This window comes from Puntigrus tetrazona, chromosome 3 (assembly GCF_018831695.1).
Source record: "Puntigrus tetrazona isolate hp1 chromosome 3, ASM1883169v1, whole genome shotgun sequence".
Lineage (NCBI taxonomy): Eukaryota > Metazoa > Chordata > Actinopteri > Cypriniformes > Cyprinidae > Puntigrus > Puntigrus tetrazona.
In genome coordinates this window covers 15,447,770-15,470,839 of record NC_056701.1, presented here as the reverse complement: position 1 = coordinate 15,470,839, position 23,070 = coordinate 15,447,770, and the positions used below count along the sequence as shown (strand labels likewise).

At 38.5% G+C, this 23,070-nt stretch overlaps 3 protein-coding genes across 10 annotated transcripts in view; 1 reads left to right on the top strand and 2 right to left on the bottom strand.

Annotated features, from left to right (window-relative positions):
• Positions 1–8,546, top strand: part of llgl1 (LLGL scribble cell polarity complex component 1) — a 29,663-nt gene extending 21,117 nt beyond the window's left edge. For 2 of the 4 annotated variants that reach the window (XM_043233979.1, XM_043233982.1), the window contains exons 12-23: positions 181–334; positions 1,102–1,206; positions 1,477–1,769; positions 2,211–2,364; positions 2,504–2,645; positions 3,840–4,123; positions 4,205–4,469; positions 4,567–4,681; positions 5,324–5,415; positions 5,701–5,824; positions 5,906–6,006; positions 6,992–8,546. In XM_043233979.1, the coding sequence (XP_043089914.1) occupies positions 181–334; positions 1,102–1,206; positions 1,477–1,769; positions 2,211–2,364; positions 2,504–2,645; positions 3,840–4,123; positions 4,205–4,469; positions 4,567–4,681; positions 5,324–5,415; positions 5,701–5,824; positions 5,906–5,984 (1,807 nt within the window). In that variant the 3' untranslated portion in view covers positions 5,985–6,006; positions 6,992–8,546. The remainder of the gene's footprint in view (positions 1–180; positions 335–1,101; positions 1,207–1,476; positions 1,770–2,210; positions 2,365–2,503; positions 2,646–3,839; positions 4,124–4,204; positions 4,470–4,566; positions 4,682–5,323; positions 5,416–5,700; positions 5,825–5,905; positions 6,007–6,991) is intronic. The other 2 variants (XM_043233980.1, XM_043233981.1) reach the window with 2 other exon arrangements.
• A 582-nt stretch (positions 8,547–9,128) lies between these two features.
• Positions 9,129–13,713, bottom strand: ccdc97 (coiled-coil domain containing 97). 2 transcript variants are annotated; one of them, XM_043233984.1, is made up of 7 exons: positions 13,272–13,713; positions 12,937–13,083; positions 12,530–12,857; positions 10,983–11,222; positions 10,777–10,900; positions 10,368–10,564; positions 9,129–9,558 (listed from the first exon to the last, which is right to left on the bottom strand). In XM_043233984.1, exons 1-6 carry the CDS (start codon positions 13,368–13,370, stop codon positions 10,411–10,413), a joined length of 1,092 nt encoding a protein of 363 aa, XP_043089919.1. In that variant the 5' UTR covers positions 13,371–13,713; the 3' UTR covers positions 9,129–9,558; positions 10,368–10,410. The 2 variants fall into 2 exon arrangements, with proteins under 2 accessions (XP_043089919.1, XP_043089918.1); XM_043233983.1 differs by lacking the exon at positions 9,129–9,558 and having other exon boundaries at positions 9,761–10,564.
• A 1,603-nt stretch (positions 13,714–15,316) lies between these two features.
• The window catches only part of cacna1ha (calcium channel, voltage-dependent, T type, alpha 1H subunit a), an 86,724-nt gene continuing 78,970 nt past the window's right edge, over positions 15,317–23,070 (bottom strand). For 2 of the 4 annotated variants that reach the window (XM_043233835.1, XM_043233836.1), the window contains exons 28-35: positions 21,558–21,691; positions 21,389–21,459; positions 20,529–20,607; positions 19,854–19,972; positions 19,450–19,755; positions 18,674–18,842; positions 18,408–18,562; positions 15,317–18,318 (exon numbers count right to left, since the gene is read on the bottom strand). In XM_043233835.1, coding sequence (XP_043089770.1) covers positions 17,344–18,318; positions 18,408–18,562; positions 18,674–18,842; positions 19,450–19,755; positions 19,854–19,972; positions 20,529–20,607; positions 21,389–21,459; positions 21,558–21,691 — 2,008 coding nt within the window. In that variant the 3' untranslated portion in view covers positions 15,317–17,343. The remainder of the gene's footprint in view (positions 18,319–18,407; positions 18,563–18,673; positions 18,843–19,449; positions 19,756–19,853; positions 19,973–20,528; positions 20,608–21,388; positions 21,460–21,557; positions 21,692–23,070) is intronic. The other 2 variants (XM_043233838.1, XM_043233837.1) reach the window with 2 other exon arrangements.

The window sequence follows — 23,070 nt, the reverse complement described above, 5'->3', positions numbered from 1 at the left end:
TAAATGTTTTATTTTATTTCTGTCACTAATGAGAAATCAAAATTAGGTTATCTGAACAGCTGCTTAAATTTTCCTTAAATTTTTTTTTCCTCAAAACGTCCCACAGGCTTTAATGAAAACATGACTGTTTGTTTGGATCAGTTGTCAGGATGATGTGCGTGGCTGTATTTGTTGTTTCAGTCACGAGGATGGTACGGTGCGTTTCTGGGATGCGTCAGGAGTGTCGCTCAAACCGCTGTACAAACTGAGCACAGCCAACATCTTTCAGACAGACTGCGACCACAACGACAGCCTGACGCAGGCCGGGGAGGAGGAATGGCCTCCTTTCAGAAAGGTCAGGGATTTATGGCAGATCTGAATTTTTTTGACTGTTAAAACAAAGCTTAAATCACATTATCTGAACACCGGGACAGTGTTATTTTATTTTACTCTACTCACTGTTTTCTTTCACAACAAGGGAAGCTTTAGCAAGTTTCTTGGCCTCTCCCTTCTATTTTTTTGTTTTCCTAACCCACCTTTTCCTCTTCTTCAGCTTCTCCATAAAACGCCAACTGCAGTCTGGCGCGTGGCCCACTTTAGCATATGGGATTCACACTGGAGCCGATTCCTTTAGCACCTTAATTAAAAGCAGACTGTCTGTCTGTTGACTAAAAAGCTTTGCTGACGTCTGCTGAAGATGAAGCACGTTGCTACTCTGGATGGCACTTTTGCATTGCTTTTGTTTTTTCCTCTTCAAAACATGTACATTCCTCTCTTCTTTGTTCTAGTCTTTGTCCGCAGCTGTTTGGCTGGGTTCAGACGTTGTTGAGGGTGTCTAGAGGGGAAGGAAATGCAGTCTTATATCGTTACCGATTGCATTATATTGCTCATAACGTGTGGAGTTATATGGCTGATGCTTTTTGTTGAAGAGATGGTATTTGATTCTTTTTTGGCATGCAGGTGATATTTTGTTTGTGACTGTTAGAATGCACTCTATTGGATCAGGTGTGTTTTTGTACTATACGTCCCTCATAAAAGGGATATAGCAGCTCTGTTTGTGCAGCCTTAAGAATCAATGAAGAATAATAACAGTCTGTGTTTGCTTTTCATTTTTGTTTCCAGGTGGGCTGTTTTGACCCATACAGTGATGATCCCAGACTAGGAATCCAGAAGATCAGCCTCTGTAAATACAGCGGAAAACTGGTGGTGGCTGGAACTGCTGGACAAGTAGGACCACTTGTTTTTATTGATCAATGCAAATCTATTTTTAATTCGGTAGCTTTGTTTTAAAAAGCTTAGTTAAGCAGCTTTGCTGTGTGGTATCTACAAAGATATACAAAATATTTACATGTACTGTATATACGCATATACTGTACATATAGTTTATTTTATAAATATATTTAAAATGTATATAAAAAATATTGCTTTGAGGTCTCTAGGCTTGTCCTCACAAAAACAAGTGATTGTTGTAACCTGTAACCTGTACTCTGTTCCCAGGTTATAGTTATGGTTCTTAGCGATGAGAAGTCGGATCACATGATTGACGTGGCCACGGTGGACCTGCTCCAGGACCGAGAGGGTTTCACGTGGAAGGGTCATGACCGGCTGCCTCCAAAGAGCGGCTCAGTAGTGTTTGCTGCTGGATTCCAGCCGGTTGTCCTGGTGCAGTGCATGCCCCCCGCAGCTGTTACCGCGGTAACCCTGCACGCAGAGTGGAACCTCATCGCTTTTGGCACCAGTCATGGCTTTGGCCTCTTTGACTACCATCGGCGAAGTCCAGTGCTGGCGAGGTAACTCGATCAGCCATCCAAAGCTGCTATTACTTTGCCAATTACTTGTTAAGAGATTGATCTCATATGTTACGAAAATATTGTTTTCGTATTTTGGGTTGACTCTGATTTAAATTTGTTTAATAGAAGTTAATAAGTAATACATACATTTTTTTAAATAATTAGTTTAATATTTATATTACTATTATTAATAATTGACATACATTTCTGCTAATTTAATTTAGTATTATATTAAAAGGATGAAATGGTTTAATATGAATATAATTATCCATTGCATTCCCTAATAAATTAATACCATTTTAGGCATGCGGTAAACCTTAATCTGAATAATATTTTCCTCCAGCAGTTGCAGTGCAAAATAACCTCGTAGGATATAATTGATCGTCTGACATTTGTGCGACTGTACTTCTCTATAAATGAAGGTTTTGTGTCTTTCCACAGGTGCACTCTGCACCCCAATGACTCTCTGGCTATGGAGGGCCCGCTTTCTCGAGTGAAGTCTCTGAAGAAATCCCTGCGTCAGTCCTTCAGGAGGATCCGGAAGAGCAGAGTCTCAGGAAAGAAACGTGCTGTTGTCAGTAGTCCCACCAGTAAAGTGAGTGTCTGGAAAACCCACATACATGCTTTGCAATCTTACTGGCTTCTGTGGTTCTTGGGGATTCTAGGACCGTTGTTTGTGAGTCTGTTGAGCTGTTGATCATTAGTTTTTGATCATTAGATGTCGTCTTCATCAGGTGCAGGAGGCTAACGCTCAGCTGGCGGAGCACGATGCTGAGGTGACACCGGTGCAGAGACGGATTGAACCCCGCTCTGCAGACGACTCTCTGTCTGGAGTCGTGCGCTGCCTCTGCTTCGCCGACACTTTCCTCAGAGATGGTGAGACTAGTGGGGGTTAAGGGTTCAAATATGGCGTTTCGGAGTACAGCTAGTGTAACTACATGAGCGACTAACTGAATTTGACATCGATTCTATACTATATCAAATCCATCCTATAAATGAAATCCAAATGGGATACACAAATTTTTTTCTTACTCATTTTTTGTTGTGATTTTATCCAAAATATTCCATTTGTATTAATAGTATGACGTTATCAGTTGTAGAATTAAATCTTTATTTTTAGAGACAAAGCAGTTTTGCTGTTGCTCTAATTCCAGTTTCGTCTGTCCTGTGTGAAATATGTGGGCTATATATTGTTTAACCTAAAACTCGCCCACGTTAGCGTGTTGAAGTGATTTATGCTGTCACTTTATATTACCTTGTCTGGGTCACAAGCACGAGGCTGCCCCATTTTCCTCATCTTCCAATATCGCAAAATAGTGGTCAGATCATGTTTGGGGAGAGCTGCATTTTCCACAAGGGAGTTCTGAACAAAGTAGCATTGTTTTATTAGTGCAATATATTTAAATGATTTACAGTAATAGGGGAATAACTTTTCATTTGTGCTATGCAGTTATGGGTGTGAGTGGTTTGCTGTTGGAACATAATAATAGGTCAGGTTAGGTCACTATTGTCTGAAACAGCTGTACTGACTGAATAGGGAAAACTAAAAAAAAAATGTGCTCACAAAATCAGGTCATGGATAGTGCTACTAATAAGCTGATAAGTTGATTCAGATGTTAGACAGCTGATCCAGAACTAGGGTGGACACATGGAGCAGGATTGAGAAACACTTCATAGAAGGTCATGACTCATACTCTTGTCCAACCTTTATTTCAAAACCAGTGCTTGCTCACTGCATAGTTTAGGCTGAAATCTGCAAATGGTCACCAAGCATTTATTTGGAAAACAACAATACAGCAAAAACAGTAGTAATGTAATTATAGTTAATTTTTTTGGTTAATTTATATTTTTGTATAGTTGTGGTGCTTATTTTCATTAAAAAAATGCTATGCTATGTTTTGCTATGCTTTTTTAGTATTATTTGATGAATACCATTAAGTTAAAATGGAAATTCTTTTCTAACACACATGGATTTTCTCTAGATGCTAAACGCGACTCCAGGATCTTAACATTTATTATTATGGCTGTAGGCCACTTGGTTGACAGCGTTATTTTTCCTCTGTTACTCAGGAACGCATCACGGACCTACAATGTGGGCCGGCACGAACTCTGGCTCGGTGTACGCATACGCTCTAGACGTCCCCTCGCAGGAGAAGTTCTCTGAGCCAAGTGTGGAGGCCCTGCTGGGAAAGGAGATCCAGCTCATGCACAGAGCTCCGGTGGTGTCCATCGCTGTGCTGGATGGCCGAGGGAACCCTCTGCCGGAGCCCTACGAAGTCTCCAGAGATCTGGCCAAAGCCCCAGACATGCAGGGCAGCCACTCGGTTCTCATTGCTTCTGAGGAGCAGTTTAAGGTTGGGATATTTACAGCTAAATAAACGGAATCTATTAAAAAAATGATTGGAGGCAAACAACGTTTCTTTTGCTTTGCGTAGGTTTTCATGTTGCCTAAAGTAAGCGCCAAGACCAAGTTCAAGTTGACCGCCCATGAAGGCTGTCGAGTACGAAAGGTGGCGCTGTCGAACTTCACCAGCATTAGCTCTGAAGATTACTCTGAGAACGCTCTGGTGTGTCTGACCAATCTGGGCGACATCCATGTGTTCAGTGTGCCGGCACTGAGACCGCAAGTGCGCTACGACTGCATCCGCAAGGAAGACATCAGCGGCATTGCTTCCTGTGTGTTCACCAAAACTGGACAAGGCTAGTAGTTCGTTCTCAGACAGCATGGAAAAACTTTCTAGATTTGAGCGTTTCTCCCTGAATGAGATTCAACTATGTTGCCTTTCTGTGTTGTTAGGGTTTTACCTGATTTCACCGTCGGAGTACGAGCGCTTCTCGCTGTCGGCTCGCGTGATCACAGAGCCGCTGTGTCGAGTGGATGTGGAGCGACCTCAGGATCTCTCTGCTCACAGGTGAACCAGAGACATTTATTTCACTAATCAGTTTAGCCATACTCTGACCGGGTGCTATGTTGAGTTTCCAGAAAATTGCCTGCCAGGTCTGGATGTGACATTCCTCCAAGATCAAAGTTACAACTAATTAGATGTTTAATATGCAATTATATTTTGGATCGGGGATATTTTAGTGTTGGTGGAGATGCTCAAGCGATTTTTATGAAACATCATCCTATGGGTGAAATGTATCTTGTAACCTAGACTTTATTTCTCATTGAATTAGTTTTTTTTCCTACTGGGTTTTTGATGATATATGAAATGCGTCTTGGGATGCTTATTTTTTTTTACACTGGTTTGAAAGCTTTTGTTAAAAGTAATGGCAATGATGTCTTCCAACTGTCAAATTGTATTGGCAGAAAAATATTAATTAAGCTTTCTATAACAGGAATTTATCACATTTTAAATTATATTCCATTGGAAAAATCTAATAAATGCAGCCTTGCTGAGCAGAAGACACCTTCTTTCTAACACAGAAATAGAAAACAGAAAATAAACCTTTGAATGGTACTGTACAGATGGGGAATTTCGGTGGATGATCATGTTGAAGAAATTAATCCTGCCTCAGACATTCAGGGAGAATAATAAATTCTGCATTTTCAGCATATTTGGATCTTTTTTTAGCGGCTCCAGCACGACGTTCCCACCACAGGCTAATGGAACACACAAGACACAAGCAGAGAGCAAGTCTGAAGGTAACAATCTTGACGGATGGAAAATAAATATCATTCTGCACCCAACTAACTGAAATTACCAGCATTTGTGCGGTTTTGTTTTACTGGAAATTAGAATTTTTATATCCGTCTAATTTATGTACTCGTTTAACGTTTCATACAGCAGTTAATTCTTTCGAAAACTATGATCTCATCCCTTTTGTGACAATACAAATCACACTGTCAGAACATGCTGTATTTCCAGAAATGCAGTGAGTTTAAAAAAAGGGGAAAAAAAGATACAGTACTGTGTGGTCCTTCTCTCAGGGTTCTTTGATGAGATGCGGAGCGCCTTGCCCTCGCCTGTCCTGGATTCCCCAAACAGCAGCGCTGACATCACTCTGGACACCACAGGCGAGATCACCGTTGAGGACGTCAAAGACTTTTTAATGTGAGCGCTCTTTGCTCATCTATTCTGGTCTATAAGAGTTGCGTTTATTTTGGGCTCCCCCTCAATGCTTTGCTGCTTTAGGACGGTGGATGAAGCTGAGAATAACTACAGAAACATGACTGAAGAAGACGGGAGGCCTCCTGGAATCCTCATCAACTGAGGCGAGCCGCAGACAGCTGGAGGTGAGCAGCTTTTACAGCACTAGAGGTCCACTGAGAGTAGACAGGAGATTTCTTACTGGATGCAGGGAGGAGGAGTGTCTGACTGAGGAAATAGACCCTGCTGAGCATGGCGGGCATTTAATGTGCAGATTCATGCTAGACGATTGTTTGTTTGCTAAAATTATTTGTATTTCGCATTTTACCTTGTTAATCTATTTAGTGTTTTTTTCCATTAGACTAGGGTGTCTTATTTTATTATTCTTTTTATTATTATTTGTGATTTATCAGTGTATTCAAGTATATTTATTTGCTGAGATTTGTGTTGTTTTTGAGTCAAATTAAGCCTGCTTTTTGTTTGTGAAAAATAAATACTCCCTAATAGTTTGTTTAAAAAAAAAAAAAAAGTATGCATGTGTGTGTAGGTTTTTTCTTTCTGTAACAAACTACTATCTAGTAGTATTTGCTTTCTAAAAGAGGTAGTTTAACTATGTAGCTTGTAATGCTAGAGTTTCAAATAACTTCAAATGGCTTAGTAAAACATGGTTGATGTAGGCAAACAGACTAGATGCCTGGAAGCATTTTTTTTTTAATTGTGAGAGTTCTCCTGCTTGTGACTTCCTGCTTTGCTAATGACTGCAGTCAATTTAAGCTTTACTAACCGGACAAGGTTTTTCATTCAGAGCTTGACAGAATGTACTGATTTCTGGAGTCCATATCCTCCATGCTGACGCTCAGCAGGGCATCTCTCTTCCCTCGTTAGGCTCAAGGCATTATTATCTGAACTGTTAATGTAAAGAAAATTAAAAACAGACCACATATTTTCCAGGGTTTTCATTTAGTCTTGGACATTATACGTTGTTTTTGTATGGAAAAAAGTTTGCCTCCTTGTGGACATGTTTGGCAGTGCAGAATGGCTTGCTTTTATAAAATCAGACCGTGCATGAGTGCTTGTGATTATATGTAATTGCATCAGTATTTAAGCCTTAATGATGATGTTGTTTTTCAGGAGCAGTTATGGGTGAAGACTCATCAGCTGAATTTCTAAGTGGATCTTGATAGAGTGGTTTGTGACTCCGGAAGTTGCACCAAACATTGTTCATTACGTTTTTACAATGGGAATGTTGCACTTTTTTTCCCTGTGCCAAAAGACTGAATGATTCATTGTATTTTCCTCATTTTCTTCACCTTTCCTCCAGTTTTTTTTTTTTCTCAGACAACCGTTGGTTTCTTTTGAGGAGCCATAAAATGGTACATTTTAAGGGATCAGGCAATAAAACAGCCGAGATATTGCACAATGTCTGTATGCAGGTAGAGGGCTACTTGCACTGAGCCCACAAAGTTTTTCTTCTTCGTTTGTCTTTTAAACATTCCTCTTTTGTCACGTCACCTCTCCTCTCACTGTGTGCCATGAATTAGGTTATACTAAATCGAATCAAAATTCCTAGATGTAGATTACATAGCTGCTACAGTTCATTAATCTCTAAAGGGTCTTTTGGGGCGACCAACTGCACAACAGAAAGTAATTATTCAAGCATAATTATCTGGAAAAAAATACTAAGTGCCCTGCTCATTTATGAAGGTATATTCTTTCCGTTTTTTTTTTTTTTTTCTCATCATGATAGCCTTTTCAACAATATCTATGATACTGTGATGGTTCCTGACCTCAAATCAGGAGTCTATTGAAAAGTTCAAGTTATGGACCCTGTGGGTTTGATAGAGATATTTTCCTCTCATTCAGTCGTCTTTATTATTATTGTTATTATTATTATTTTTAAATAATGTCCCTTAACCACTTGCCATTGTAAGTAATTCTGGCAGTTAACTGTGAAGTGTGTCGTTTGAAGGAACATGGTGTGTAACCTTTTAGTATTCGCCGCAGTAATTCTAACCAGTTTTTGGCACAGCATTAACAAGGTATGAAGGAGCTAATGACTTTTCTATTTACACAGTATTCTTTAGAATAATTTTATATGGCTTATAAGGGTTGGTATTTTGTATTTTATAGATATTTCACTGGCATTTAGGTAACTAGGCATTTCTAACACTGCATTTTTGGGGCAATTATAAACAGTTGTGTAGTATTACATTATATTACTATACTATAGGCATTAGTGTAGCTTATCAAGGGAAAGAGTTATTGAGGGAATAGGACAAGTGTTGCACAGACATATTTGAATAAGACACAACTGGCTCCTTGGGTCAGATAATGCAGATGTTAGTCAGTGTGCTTTTAGAAGTAAAGTATGACATTTAAAGTGAAAGGCTCTATTTACATTGTAATTACAAAGAAAACTGCACATAAATACGTTGCTTGGTATTGATGCATTGTCACATTTTCTCCCTGCATTTTCTGTTCTTTGTTTTATTGGTTATATGTCAAGGGACCTCACTAATTGTAGTTTAATTTCTGTTTGTATATTTGCCTTGCATAACCTTTACTTTCCATCCAGCACCTATCCTGTGAACATGTATTTAATTTTTATTTTTCTCGTGTAGAATTTTAATTTGAGATATAGCAATGCTAATGAAATCTTGAATGTTAATAAAGTATTTACTCCACATTTTATTGACTCTTCAGTGTGGTCCGTACTCAAATTGGCATTAACGTGCCACATTTCCTGGTGTTTACACACTATAAATATACTTTGATGGATATTGGGGGGTGTTCCAGAAAGCAAGGTTACTTTACCATCTGCTAAATTCTGAACTCTTGCTTGCTTAACCAAAACCTGGTTTACTTGAGGTATGCTGGTTCCAAAAAACGCTTTCCTGGTTTACACTCAACAATGATCCTCAAATCTGGAGCTCAAGATCCATTTTCTTTCATAGTTTAGCTTTAACTCTAATTAAACACACCTGAGCATGCTAATCGGTGTCTTCTGGATCATTAGAAAATCACAGGTAGGTGAGTTTTATCCGGGTTGGAGCTAAACTCTGCATTGCATTGGACCTCCAGGATAAGATTTGAGGAACCCTGCTCAAGACTTTCTCAACAGAGCAACGAATCGACAAGTCTATGGAAACCGAAGCTAAGAAAAAGCGCGCCATTCTGTTTCTTCTGTTCGAAAGTCCTTTACATACTTTGTGCATATTGCCACCTAGTTTGTGGTTGTGTTATAATTTTTTTTCTGTTTAATCTTAAATCCATAAAAATAAGAAATATTTAATTAGCACCAAACAAACAATGTGTATGTTTATAAAATTATAGAAAATGCAGATTCATAAGTGAGATCATAAAGTAGAAACATATCTTCTAAAAGTGTTTTATAATTTATGCAGAAAACAATTATATATGGCAATAAATATATTAGATTAATATCTATTATAAAAACCAACTAAGAATTTTATTGCAATCATTTATAATATAATGTGCAACCCGTCACGCACACTGCAGTCTCATCAGTAGAGCACGCTGATAGCTCTCGATATAACCCTGAAACATAAGCTACTCCGGAGCAGGTTATCTTCAAAGAGCAATAGCTATAGCTACTTGCAGACAGAAAGTTACCTCCGTTTTGGAAATTAAAGTTGAGGTTATCTGCTTACTCTTAACCTGCTTTCTGGAACATCCTCCTGGTTATAAAAAACAAAACAACCAAATCAACAGGGTTAAACCATATGTACTTAGATATGACAACATACATTTCTATTACTTGAATGCATGAATCTATATTCAACTTCAATTTATACAAGATTTAAGAACCTATTTGAAATAAAAAAATAGCCGAAACATCTAAAACCAAGTTAAACCAGTAACAGACCTAATAACTTTTAATTTGGTCTACAGGTTTTACTGTAAGGTATTTAATTTGAACATATAACTGCTACATATAACAAATGCTCAGCACATCTTTAAACTGTACTGAAGGAAGCCGACGAGCAACATTACCAAAGATATAGTTTTAATGCGTATGGGAATCTAGTATCAGATTAAGAAATTACGCTTTTAATCATTACTTATAAATCACAATTTACAGTTTATGTAAATCACTGCAGTATATCAAGTTTATTATTACTAATGCTGCAAACAGTCCTTGTAGTCTTTCAGTTATTATGGGACTGATAATTAGGATTACTAAAGACTGCATGCATAGTTCTACAGATGAGTCTGGAACACTGCTGTCAGGTCAGCAGCCCATTATAAAAAACTCTGATTCTTACATACAGTACTGCATGGATTTAAAAACGCTAACAGCAAAAGCCTTTTGAAACATCTTCAAAGGTTAGACTTGAATGGCTTGATTGCTTTTTTCAAAATTCTTTAAACATGGCCACAACGTCACCTTGAAAAATAGCATTCTTTTATTACAGAGCACAAAGTGCTGATAAACACATTTACCTAGACTGACAAATATCAAGCAGTAGAAATACGACAAACGTACATAGTTATTTTTTCTGTTTTGAGAACATTCTACACATTAAGATCTATTGCATCATATCCTCTTCTTTTTCTTCTTCCACATCCTCGTTTTCCTCCTCCTCCTCCTCCTCATCATCATCATCTTCATCAAAGTAGCGCTCCTCTGCATCATGACTTACAATATCAAGGTTATCATAATCTGGATTCTCATCCACTTCACTGCAATGAAAATATCAGTTATTGATACTGTAAGATATGTCATTTTATTATTTTAATTAATGCTGTCAAATGATTCATTAAATAAATAATTGCTTTTAAAATAAAGGTTTTTGTTTACATATGTGTGTAAAAAAAAAAATATATATATATTTTTTCTTTTCTTTTTCATGTTTAAATTGTGAGAGCTATCCGAGCAAGCACTATGATTTGACCTGTAGTTGAAGTCATCTTTGCCATCCAGGAAGCGCTGATGCATCTGACTGAGGAACTCCTCTCTCAGCATGGCCTTCTCTTCCGCACTGGGCTCCCACTCTGTCTGCCTGGGCTCGTCGCTTTCTAAAACCCACAAGAACGCATTTGGCCATAAAGAAATGAAACGGAATCTCAGTCCTGAGTCAGAGTCAGCGGGATCTCGCACCTTCCTCATCGGACTCCTCCAGCGCACACTGCTCTCTCTCCTGCTCCTCCTCCAGGCGGGTCTGGATCAGTTTCTCCTGGTAGGAGTTGATAAGCAGGTCAGCGAGTCCCCCCGGGCCGCTCCTCATGGCCTCCTCCGAGCGCTGCAGGATCTCCTCTTCACTGAGGTACTGTCCGATGTACTGCTCGTACAGCAGCGGGTCTCGCACGCGCATCTGCTCCTCGCTGAAGTACTGGCCCTCTGCCGAGAGAGAAAGTTGATGAGTAAGACACAAGCATCAAAGTTCTATTGTTGCTCATTTTTATATTGATTTTTTTGCCTTTTTATTAATACAGTTTTTTAACTGCTTGCACGCATTTTCAAAACCTTACAAACAAATCCAAAATTGCTTGCACAAACAAAAATGCCTCATCTTTACAATGACATCTTCGCCTAAATATTAATTCCCGTTAGCATACAGAATTGTGTGTCGGGTTGTCCATAAAGTGTTTCATAAAATTGAAAACTGAGTCAAACTCAGAGAATTAGCACACGGTTTTTAAGATTTGGTGTGTGAGTCAGGTTTCAGAAACTGGGCGAGAAGTAAAGATACTGTGTTTCTAGATAGATGTTTCTATTCAACAAAAATAAAAAGTTATAAGAATAAAAGTTCCCACAAAATATTACACAGCAAAACTGTTTTCATCATCGATAAAAATAAGAAATGTTTCTTGAAGAATCATGTCACCCTGAAGACTGGAGTAATGATGCCAAAAATGTTGGTAATATTATCATTAATAAATAATAATAAATAAATGCATTTGGTGAGCATAAAAGACTTCTTTCAACATAAAAAAAATCTTACTCCAAACTTTTGAACAGCAGTGTATATTTTATTCAATTATTTTTACCAGTTCGTTTTTAACTGAATGAAATATAACTTGATTAAATTAAATGAACATTTCTTCAGGTTCATCCATATTCTGGATTTTTTTGTTGTTGAATATTTTTCAGACTGCCGCCTTTAAAAATGCTGTTTTAGAATCTAGCCAAAATAAAGTCTTCATGAAATAGCCAAAATATATATCTTTAAAGTTAGAAGTTTTCTAACTTTCTGGAACAGACTTTAAACAAGCTGTGTCCTCCAGATGTTGCATTTTTACACATCATTGAGCAGTCTCAATTAAAAAAATAGAAAATAAAATAATAATAATTTCTATATACTTTTACAGCACTATATACTATTTACTCTGCAATCGAACAATTCAATGCATGCAGCCGACAAATGCAAACTCCACAACAGGTGATCTCTGAAATGAGACACAGCCATGTTCTAACAGTCATAAAGTACATATTCAATATTTGTCAACTTCCGCCAGTCTAATGAAGGACAGTATGAACTATGCTGGTACATGGTAGTTAACCAATCTGTAAATAACTACAGTCATTTATACATAAAAGCTTTTAACTTCAAGAAAAAAAATACTTTTTAGAAACTCAACAGGTAACAAATTATTTGATTAAAATTCCAGCTGGTGTTTGAAAAAAGCCGAACAAACTGCGCTTACCCTTCTGAAGAGCACGGAGAGCTGCATAACGATGGTTACGGACCCGTTTCCGGTCGGCCGTGCTCAATGCCCGACTCTGAATCTCTTTGCAGTAATACTGTGCTCTGCAATCACTGCTCAGGTGTGAGAAAGCCTCCATGTGCTCTGGCTTCAGATGGGCCTGATAGCGCTCCAGAAATACCAAGGGTTTTGATTTGTACTGATCCATTAAAAGCTCCTTCTTCTCCTCCAGAGTTAAATCTGGCTCTCCCAGCTGCTGGCTTTTCACTGGACTCCCGCTGGCTGCTACAGCAGCGATCATTGAGCTGAGGCAGCTGGATGGCTCCTCCTGAGGAAAAAAAAAGCAAGCGCTGCATGCTAAGACTCATGTAAAGAATACTATCGCATGAACACAGGTGGTACCTCACCTTTTGATTCGGAGAGCTGCTTGTTGTGTTGTGGGCCTCCTTGACATCCGTCTCAGGAGGAGGATACCTGATTTGAGCAGCGGGTTCACTGCAGATGTCAGTTGTGTGAGGCATAGAGCGTGGCTCCATTTCTCCCCACAATGTTCTCTTCAGAGAGCAGTGATCAGAGAACAGAGATTCAAGTGGCTTTTATTCAAAGGAGCATTTCTCATTTACAAGCAAATGATTCTCTTTTTACCAACTAATCTAAGGGTCTTGAATTTTGCACCCTGAATTAAAATGCCACGTAGCTTGAGTTGGCGCAACGCAACATTGTTTGTCACATTTTTTCTCACCTGTACATGTGCGGAGTCTGTCCATCTCTGACTCGTCCCACAGCTGCTCATGTTTGCACCCTCCCGGGGTTTGATACACGGCTCGATTTCTCCCCACATTTCTGTCTTCTACTTCAAATGGAAGTTTTAGCTTTAACTGCTGTTGACGTATCTCTCTGACGTTTCTGTCTATCGTTTATTTATTCTACCAGAAATACCAACGCTAATCATACTAAACGCGCAACTTACTGTACAACAGCAGTGACACGATACTATTCTTGGCTAAATTTGTAGCAGTAGGATATATGACAGACTCTCGTACCACTTAATTAATGTTATCATTTTACGTTTGTCCTTTCACTTATCCTGTATTCAAAACAGCAACTAAAGAAAAACAACAAAACTGCGTTTTACGATCTGTGATCGTCTGTGTAGCCACTCTATTCGTTCCGTGTGGAACACTTCAATGCAAGCTGATAGTTCCGTTTATTCCTACGCGTGTAAGTTCACCACTGTCCAGAAGATGTCAACATACGCCAACACTCCGCTATACTGCTGCGTTTGACCAGTAAGAAACCTAAGCAAAAAAAAAATTATCACAGCGACACAGATGAATAATCATTTTAAGAACAGCTGCATCTTACAGGATTATAGGAGTATATTTTAAACATCCAGGCAAGTAAGTAAAGTCAAATTAAAACAAACCAACAAACAAGCAAAAATATTGAGATATACCGCCATAATTTCCACAGTGATACTGTTAACTTTGTTAGCTCACGTTCTTTTATTATAATAAAAGGTTCTTAATCGGTCATTTTAGCGCTTTAGTGTGATTTTAGAATTTTTTTTTTTGACGAGGTTTATGAGACTTTAATACTTTTTTATCCGTTATGCTTACAGTACCTTACCTTACTTTATCTTCGACGACTGGAGATTAGCAGTGTAAATAAATTCTGATTTGATTCGAATGAGTGAATCACAAATGGATCCATAATATATGAAGAAAACTTTCTCATTCAATTTAATGGCAGTTGCTCGGCTGGCGCGTAGGATCCCCAGAAATACTTAATTCATAATCTGACATCTTGGTCGCCGTTATGGTTTCTGGACCCCTGAATAGATGTTGACTTGGGCCCAACACGATCAGGTTCCGGGCCCTTCTCCCTCGTCCTAACCTTCCCCGTTATGGCACTACTGATCATGGGTGCTCAGTTCTGCAGCCATGTTTGATGTGTCAGCAACTTCAGACATAAATACAACAATAATAATAATGACTAAAACCTTTATTAGTGACTATCCTAAAATAATGAAGCAGGTAGGGTATATTCCTTTCAGTTGGGTACTGTATTTTAATATTTGCAATCTAAATATTTGTTGCTTGTATGTAAAATGCAATATTCAGCCACTTTCGTAAAAAATAAATAAATTAATAAATTAAATAATGTATTTTATATATGCATTTTTCCAGATGGTGTACAGTAGTTAATAAATTTGCATCTATGTCTGGGATCCTGATAATGTCTGCATACAGGTGAAATGTGGAAGTCAACAGATTGCTTTACTATGAGCATATCCACTATGACTCATGATGTAAGGAATACTGCTTTTAGGCCAAGTCTCTGCTTGTTTCAGTTGAGAATATTTCACATCACACATCTGCACTGCTTTACGTACTATAGTTCATAGGTTCACAGCCTCCCGGACAGCATTTTGACCATTCATGTCTAGTCATCTGAGATTTTGGTAGTTGGTAGTTTAAGCTACACTATTTTAAAGCTGTTGGGTCTGAAGTGGCTCTGCTTTTGATCTGATCTTTGCTTGTTTGCACCTTGATAAAAACAAAAGACAAATTGCATTTGATTGAAAAAACTTTTTTAGGGACAATATATTAAAATTCTTTTAAACTGTCTGTATAATCTTACAAATCTTTACAAATGCTTATCTGTAGATGAGAAATATCAGTGTAGAAATATAGTGCTATGCAATAATAATAAATAATAATAATAATTTCAAACAGTTGCAATAATGAGAGAAAAGGACAGAGAAATGACCATCGTCATGAAATCTTGAGGAAAATGCTTTGATTATTTATTGAAGGGTTAAGGACATTAGGCTGCTTCATGGCAAAAGCTCATATTCAAAAAATAAAGAAACAAACAAAACAAACAAAAAAAATAAAAACAGCTAAGAATGTCCACATGCCCAAAGTGATTAAAACACTTTAAGCAGTTATATACTACTCCATCCATACAGTTCTATCATTTATTCAATAGTACTAAAAAAAACCTCTCAACAATCCTCTTGCAAAAAACATGGATCTAGTACCATAAGATACATGAAACACTGCACACATTTGTCTCAAAGTCCAATGTTAAATTGACGTCCAATTATGTTGTCAGAGTACATATTTTTATCAATTGTAATCATCCATGATTTTTGCTTACAACCTCTTGCACTCTTCTCAACATAGGCTATCATAAAATATTGCATTAAACAACAAGTGGGTTTACTCATTTCTACAAAGAGGAATACCTTGTAATTACATCTCAGTGCAATTAGATAATAAGTCTACAAATGGAAAATATCTGAAAATTGAAATATCAAAAACTTCAAAAACATCCAGATGTTTGTATTTCTAAATCTCTCAATAACATGCAACTGATTTTCCCTCTCCATCTTTTGAGGAGAATCATAAATGGAGGGGAAAAGTAAATTTGCACAGCACAAAAGCTGCATCAACTATTTTAAATCTCAGGTGATGCATTGATGACACTGGATATGTAGTTGTGTGAGTTATATCATTTAAAGAACAGGATTTGCAGGTGTCGTTTACCTGTGATTTGCCAAAAACACCATGGCTTAGTTTAACTATACATAAATCACATTGATCACTTCTAAAAAAAAATAAGATAAAAATAAAATAAAAAATAATCAAAACATTCCTTTGTATTTCTTTCATTAAACAGTTGTCCCATTGTTTCACACAGGCACAAACCCAGAGGTGCCGTTTCAAAGCAGGGCAGTTCAAAAAATAGATCAGACGTGCGCTGATATAAACTCCCTCAGTCTTCTGCTCTGACAGTTATAAAGTTCGATCATCAGGAGAAACAGAACAAGGTCACGTTTACATTTGAATAACTCTGTCCTTCACATGCAACTTGTGCCACAGCCAAGGGCCACAAAATGTTAAAATAGGTTATGTTGTGGTTAAATTAGGTTACAATGCAAAGTGTAGCAGAAATCGTAATATACATTTTGAGATGAACCTGAGTATGGTAAAGGGTTGTATACTGTATGTGAGATGCACGTTACTGGCTATGTTTGCTTAAAAAGTGAGTAACCTAACTGGGTAAACTTACAGAAACATTTATAGTGTATTGCACTCAGGCTACAGATCATTTGTAGTTTGGTTCTCATTGGATCTATATTATACGACACACCCCGTCCTCCCAATAGAAAAATAAAAATCATCTCAATATCAGTAGGCCTAAACAGACTAGAATTGATCCCACAGCTATTCGATTAAAAAAATGTACATTCACAAGAAGACAACAGAGGACAATTTAAATTGATATGTGCAAAAACATTATAGATCTCTATAAAAAATATGTGCATATGAATAGAGCTTGTTTCTCCACTAATACAATATGTTCTCTATTTACACATTATGAGTCAATAAAATACATAACATGTACAGTTCTTAGTTATTAGTCTTTTAATCTGTATACTCTGTCTCTACAGAAAACATTACCAATGCTCATGACAAAGAGAGGAGAGACTGACAGATATGATACAGATGATACATAACACTACACATCCTGAACTCAAATCAATGTGATTGAGCACTGGGATTAAAATAAGAACCAGAATTCCATTTGGAAACCTGAAATTGCATATCCCATGTTCAACACAGTCAGATCAAACACTGTTCCCCGCTAGGATCGGTTGCCATTCCTGGCTGGCTTTCATGATGATATTACATCTGAAAAATAAACAGAAAACTTTGGCTACAGAAAGAGGTCAACATCCCCCATTCAGCTAGTTGCCACACCCTTGAGTGTGGATGGTAAAATTTGGCTAAAGCCAATGTCCCTCATTGGGCTGTCCTGTTTACAGAGCTGAAGTCCGTGGATTCTTCAAACCGGCTGTCGAAGGGGGGCGGCTGTGTGCCTGCTAGTCCACCCATTGGGTTGGGATGAGGCAGGGACAGATACTCGGCACAGTGAGAGGGGTGCCGCTCTACTTTGATAAGCGGCTGGGTGGACAGCTGGTTCTCCGGCAAATCCAGAGAGTCCCGCTGCAGGGCCAGGTCATAGGATGGCGTCCTCCTCCGTAGTAGCATGCTGCTCTCCGACAACTTTTTCATGGATGAGAGAGAAGCGGGAGCCATCGTTTCAAACGGGGGCTCGATGGAGATACAGGGAGGACTCATCTTTTTCTTCCGGGGAATGTGTAATGACTGTCCACGCATGGGAACGTGCCTCTTCTCACTGAGTTCTTGGCCAAACAGCCCTTCATCTACTGACGAGCAAATCTCAATTGAGTGCCTGCGATGGTCATCGGCACCATAGGGTTTTTCCAGAAAACCCTCTGTGTCCACACTGAAGCACTTCTTCGGATCTTTGATGCTTAAGTTGGCAGCACTGCTGCAGTTCTTCACGGGGATGGGAAGCAGCATCCCTGAGGTGCTGTAAGGAGACAGGGAGTGACTCCGGGCTTCAGCCTGAATCCCTACCCACAGTCGTGCTGTAGTGTTGATGTGGCGGACCTCATCGTCAGTCGGGTCGGCAGAGTCGAACATGGAGCCACTGGGGCTGGTGCTCCTGCTGCTGCTGGCCAGGCTGGGAGATCGAGAAGGGATATTGTGCTGGCTGTGGGGCTGCTGGAAGGTGCAGACACTGGGGGCATGTCCACGTGGGGGCAGCAAGGGTGACCCCTGAGGGATGCTGGGTCCTGTGATTCGAGGGACACGCAGCTTGAAGCTGCCTGTAGATATTCCTTCCTGTCTGTCGGGATTGTCTTTGGAGTCAAAACTCTGCACATCGACGGAGTCATTTTTAAAAGCCTCCTGAAAAAAATTAAACATAGGACAATGTGAATTGCAAGCACTGAACAACAGCGAAGCACTTAATACAGATTGGACGAGCGGGAGTATACCTGTCTGCGTAAAGTCCTGCCTATGCTGTGGGTTGGAGAGGGCATGGGAGGGGGGATCTTGGGGAGGTAGTTGAACTGGGAATGGGGAGGAACACCGGGGACCTGGAGCAGGGAATGGCTTTCGCATGGCTGAGAGTGGACTGAGGTGATAGAGCCTACAGGAAAGGTCAATGAAGACTTTTCATAAGATTTTCCCCCCCCTTTGAGATCAGTAATTATTATGCAATATATGCAATTATTAAGTCATGTACTCTGATTCTTTATACCTAATTCAAGGTACCCTTGAATGGCTTCCACTTCTTCTAGTGGAAAAGGAGCACTGGCTGGCCTCACAGGGCGAAACATGTAGCTGTCATTGGGCAAAGAGTGCATCCTTGACACTGACATTTTCCGTGGAGAGAGCAAATTCTCCTGTGTTCTTTGCATCCCTTCATCCTGTGGAAGAGAAATGTATTCTTCTGCTTTTGGCCTCGCACATAAACTCACAAACCTATAAACACCTAGAGCCAAGCTTGCCAGGTTCATTCACCAGCTCGCTGCAGCTGACAAAGCAAATACACTCCTTGCCAAAGCAGCTCATGAGGGGTAACAAATGTTCCTGGCCTCCCCGCAGAGCCTCACTTCTCACTGTCCACATCCCCTCAGCATATTTTCTTTGTATTGTGACAACTCAGCACCCAATAAAACGCAAATCCAATTCTGTTGCCCGCAGCTATCTCAGACTGCTCCTTATAGAGTGGGGTAAAGTTACCAGTTCATTATACCACTTTTTTTTTTTGTCAAGGAGCCCCCAAATATGATGATCCCTCAATGAAAGAATTTAAATATAAAGGTAGGTATATATTTTCATGAATACAGAAAAATATAAACTAGTTATATGGTAACTCTGTTGCAGCTCTCTGCAGTCCCCCAGATCCCAGTTTGAAAACCTCTCATCATACTTAAAACCATAAATACATGACTTAACTAAAAACATTGTTTCTCTTCGACACTGTTTATTAATGATATGTGAGTCATTTGGGGCAAACCGTAGCATGTATACCTGTTCAGGTGAATCCGGGTGTGGTCCTATATAAGTTGCTCTTCCTTCCAGCCCTGTAGAGCTCCCTGCTGAGACATTGCTGAGACGGCGAGCCATTTCCATCTCCATCTCAATCTCAGCGTCCATTTCTGCATCTTCTTTAGCCTCCTTATTGCTCTCCTCCAGGTGTTTCATCAGTACGGCCACCACCACGTTAACCAGCACAAACTGAGCCATTAGCACAAAGGTGACGAAGTAGATGGGGGAAACCAGGGGCAGATAGCTGAAGCAGCTAGGTTCATTTGGAAGGCACTCTCTCAGAGTGTCCTGCAAATATGCAACACGTTAATGAATAAAAGTGCAGCTATTAAAACACTCAATGCAATTAGAAAAAGGACAATGAAAAGTCTTTCTGCACTTTATACCTTCATTATGCCATTCCAGTTGTCCCCCGTCGATACTCTGAATAATGTTAAAAAGGCCATACCGAAATTTTCAAATGTAGCATGTCTGCTTAATCCTTCGCATGGGTAGTTTTTGCAATCTAGATAGATAAATAATAGTTTAATCACAGTTAAAGACAAAAAGCATAACTAGACTATCACTGAATGTGTTGCTAAAAGTGGAGATAACCTGACAGAGTCCCCTGTATTACCATTAAAGGAGCAAATGACCTGTTACGCCCAGACACGTCTGACACAATAATTAGCATTGATTTTAAAGTTGAAGGCTAATGAAAGTAATTAGAGTGCTTGCCCTTTAAGAGAAACCATAATCCTGTCATTCGTTTTCCAGAAGCCTCACACATGGATATAAGTAGCATAGAAATGTCTATTTGAGCCTAGAAGCTAAATTACAAAAACGCTGCCATTGCAGGAACAAGCTCCAAAGATCAACAGAGCTAATTTAGGTTCTTCTCCCATTATGACAGCACTGTATTCTAAGGAGAGCTCTAAAACAGTGAGAGAAGCATGCCTCTGGGGACCAAATTTAAGCATTTCTGACCCAAAAATGAGAGTGGCAGCTAAGGTAGAGCAAAGCCGCTAGAACTGTGAAATGGAGAGCTCAGTATGAACAGTGAGCAGGATTGCAGCACTGACCTAGTTTCCCAAAAAGCTCCACGCCAAGTGCCGCATAAATGAAGAAGAGGAGCATAAACAGCAAGCCCAGATTTCCCACCTAAAGAGAGGAAGCGCATTATCACAGTATGTTATTAAACAATCAATCATGGGGAGTAACATCGTGTTATAGATATTTTATCTCCAACTTTTTCTCCGTCCTCCCCCATGTCTTACATATCTACACAAAGACAGAAAACAAATGCAGTTGCGCAGAACATCTATATATCTCTAAAGCAAAATCACACGTATACAGTATATACGCTATAAAAATGTTTTGCCAGGTAGTGTTTTGTCTATTATACACTGTCTGTACAGTGCATATTAGAGTTACTTTAGATGTTAATATATTATTCTCAGTTTATGGACCAATTCTTCCTAATAACTACTTGTTTTTAGCATGCATATTACTAAAATGTTGGCTTTTTATTTGTACTTATAAAACACATATTCTGCACAACCATATTTTACAACTCTTAATCTAGCTCAATTCGTAAACTTAAGAACTACCTTCCTAACTTATTATTTATTGAAGCAAAAGTCATAGTTACTTAATAGCGAGAATTGGAGCATAAAATGAACCCCTGTGAGCTTATTCAATCATAGTGTTTTAAATGTACATTAGTGCATTGTAATGCATTCCATCTTAAATAATATATAACAAAAGACAAAAAAGAGCTTTTTAAACAAGTTATGTATATACAAAGAAATGTAATATAACAAATACAAATACAATATCGCATTTAAATAAAATAAATACTTTTACTATATATATATATAAATTATTATTATTATTAAATAGATACATGAATGAATTAATGTAAAAACACAACATTAGTTACCTGTGGTAAAGCTTGCATAACAGTGTCTAGCAGTGCTCTCATGCCTGTAGCCATCTTCAAAAGCTTCAGTACTGTGGGCAAAATCACAAAGAGGCACAAATCAAATCCCAGGCTATTTGTAATAGAGCTAGCAAATAACTTTTTGGTTAACTAGCTAAAATAAAAGTACCTCTGGCTATCCTCAGCACTCTCATAATGCGAATGATGGTGGGGTTGATTGGCAGTGCTGCGTTCATCTCAATCTCCTCCAGGGTTATGCCCATGATAGAAAGCAGGACTATGGCTAGATCCAGCTGGTTCCATCTGCCAGCACATTACAACATCATACAGTTAAAATACAGCATCCAGCAACGAGCATCGTTTAGCTAATCGGTTTTTAAGCATTAGTCAAGCTGAGCAAACAACCCGTACACAGATTTATAAGCATATTGCAAATAGAACAACATACTGTTGCTTGCACCTGTACATGTGCTAATGTGGGATTAATGATAAGCAACAGGGATCATGAGTTCTTTTAATTTAGCATGTTTCATCTAACTGAAACAAATGATTAATCTCGTTCCCTATGCATGATATGACATCAGACTCTACATATTAAAACATGACTTAATCACACTGTCACGCTTAATTACAAAAGTGTTTTACAATGTGTTACTGAGGTTAGTGCCCTGTGATAATATACATAATTCATTTAAGGATTTAAATGCTTGATTACATCCGAATCAAACGCACTGAAGTAAAACAAGCTATTTTTTCGGTCCACACCACACTCATCCTGGCTGTGTAATGGAACAAAACAAATACAATCAATCATAGCCAATCAGAAGAGCACATAGGCGGGCTCTCTCTGCAAGCACACTGCACTTTTAATGAATGACTTCAAGATACCAATTTTTTTAATTCATTTTCAAGACCTGAGGTAAATTATACAATGTTGCTTCTGATATGGTAATAAAGGTCACTTAATCTCATGATTAAATTTTTTTTAACATTAAATAAAGCACAAAATCAGTACCTCAGATCATCATTGTCATCATATTGTGTATGTTGTTCTAGCCACAATGTTGCAGATTTTTTTAAAGATATTTTTAAAAACATTTCTAAAATAAGATCTATTGTGGCTCGTCGTGTATCATCTTCACAGCTGGTTAGGACAATAACTGTGATTAACATGGAAAATATACCTTTTATCGTTGCTGCATGACCGATAAGGAAAGTCTTTTGTTGCTATCAGTTATATTTATAATATTACCAAAAGAACAAACGACTGAAGCATGCAATCATTTACATAATCCTCCTTTTAATCTCTCACACCCTCTTTTATCCCCTAAGAATAAACATTTTGATTGTAGTTCTTCATTAATTATTGTGAATTATTTTTTCTGTCTGATCTAAGTGAGAGTAAGTCATTCTTTGATCTCATGTCTTTGCTGGCTTGAATAATCAATCAGTGCACACCATCTCTCAAAGACGATAAAATATATTATGCTGTACACAAAGCTGATGGGGTGTTTAAATGAACTTTATTAGGTTAAGCAGTTGGAAATTACTGCATGACTACAGATATCTAAGAATACCAAGTATATCCAATGCACAAAGAGAGCATGAGATAAGAGACAAGGTCACTGAGGGGTTGGGGCCGACAAGACTCCCTATAGACTTTCTTAGAGAGTCAGGATTAG

Bases quoted from the DNA above. Each gene is read 5' to 3' on its own strand.
- ccdc97 (XM_043233984.1), bottom strand. From the start codon at position 13,370: ATGTGGGGAGAAATCGAGCCGTGTATCAAACCCCGGGAGGGTGCAAAC. The intron at 10,901-10,982 runs GTGCGAGATCCC...TGTGGGTTTTAG, and splicing joins GGAGGAGTCCGATGAGGAAG to AAAGCGACGAGCCCAGGCAG. The intron at 10,565-10,776 runs GTCAAATCATAG...TTTTCATTGCAG, and splicing joins AAAGATGACTTCAACTACAG to TGAAGTGGATGAGAATCCAG.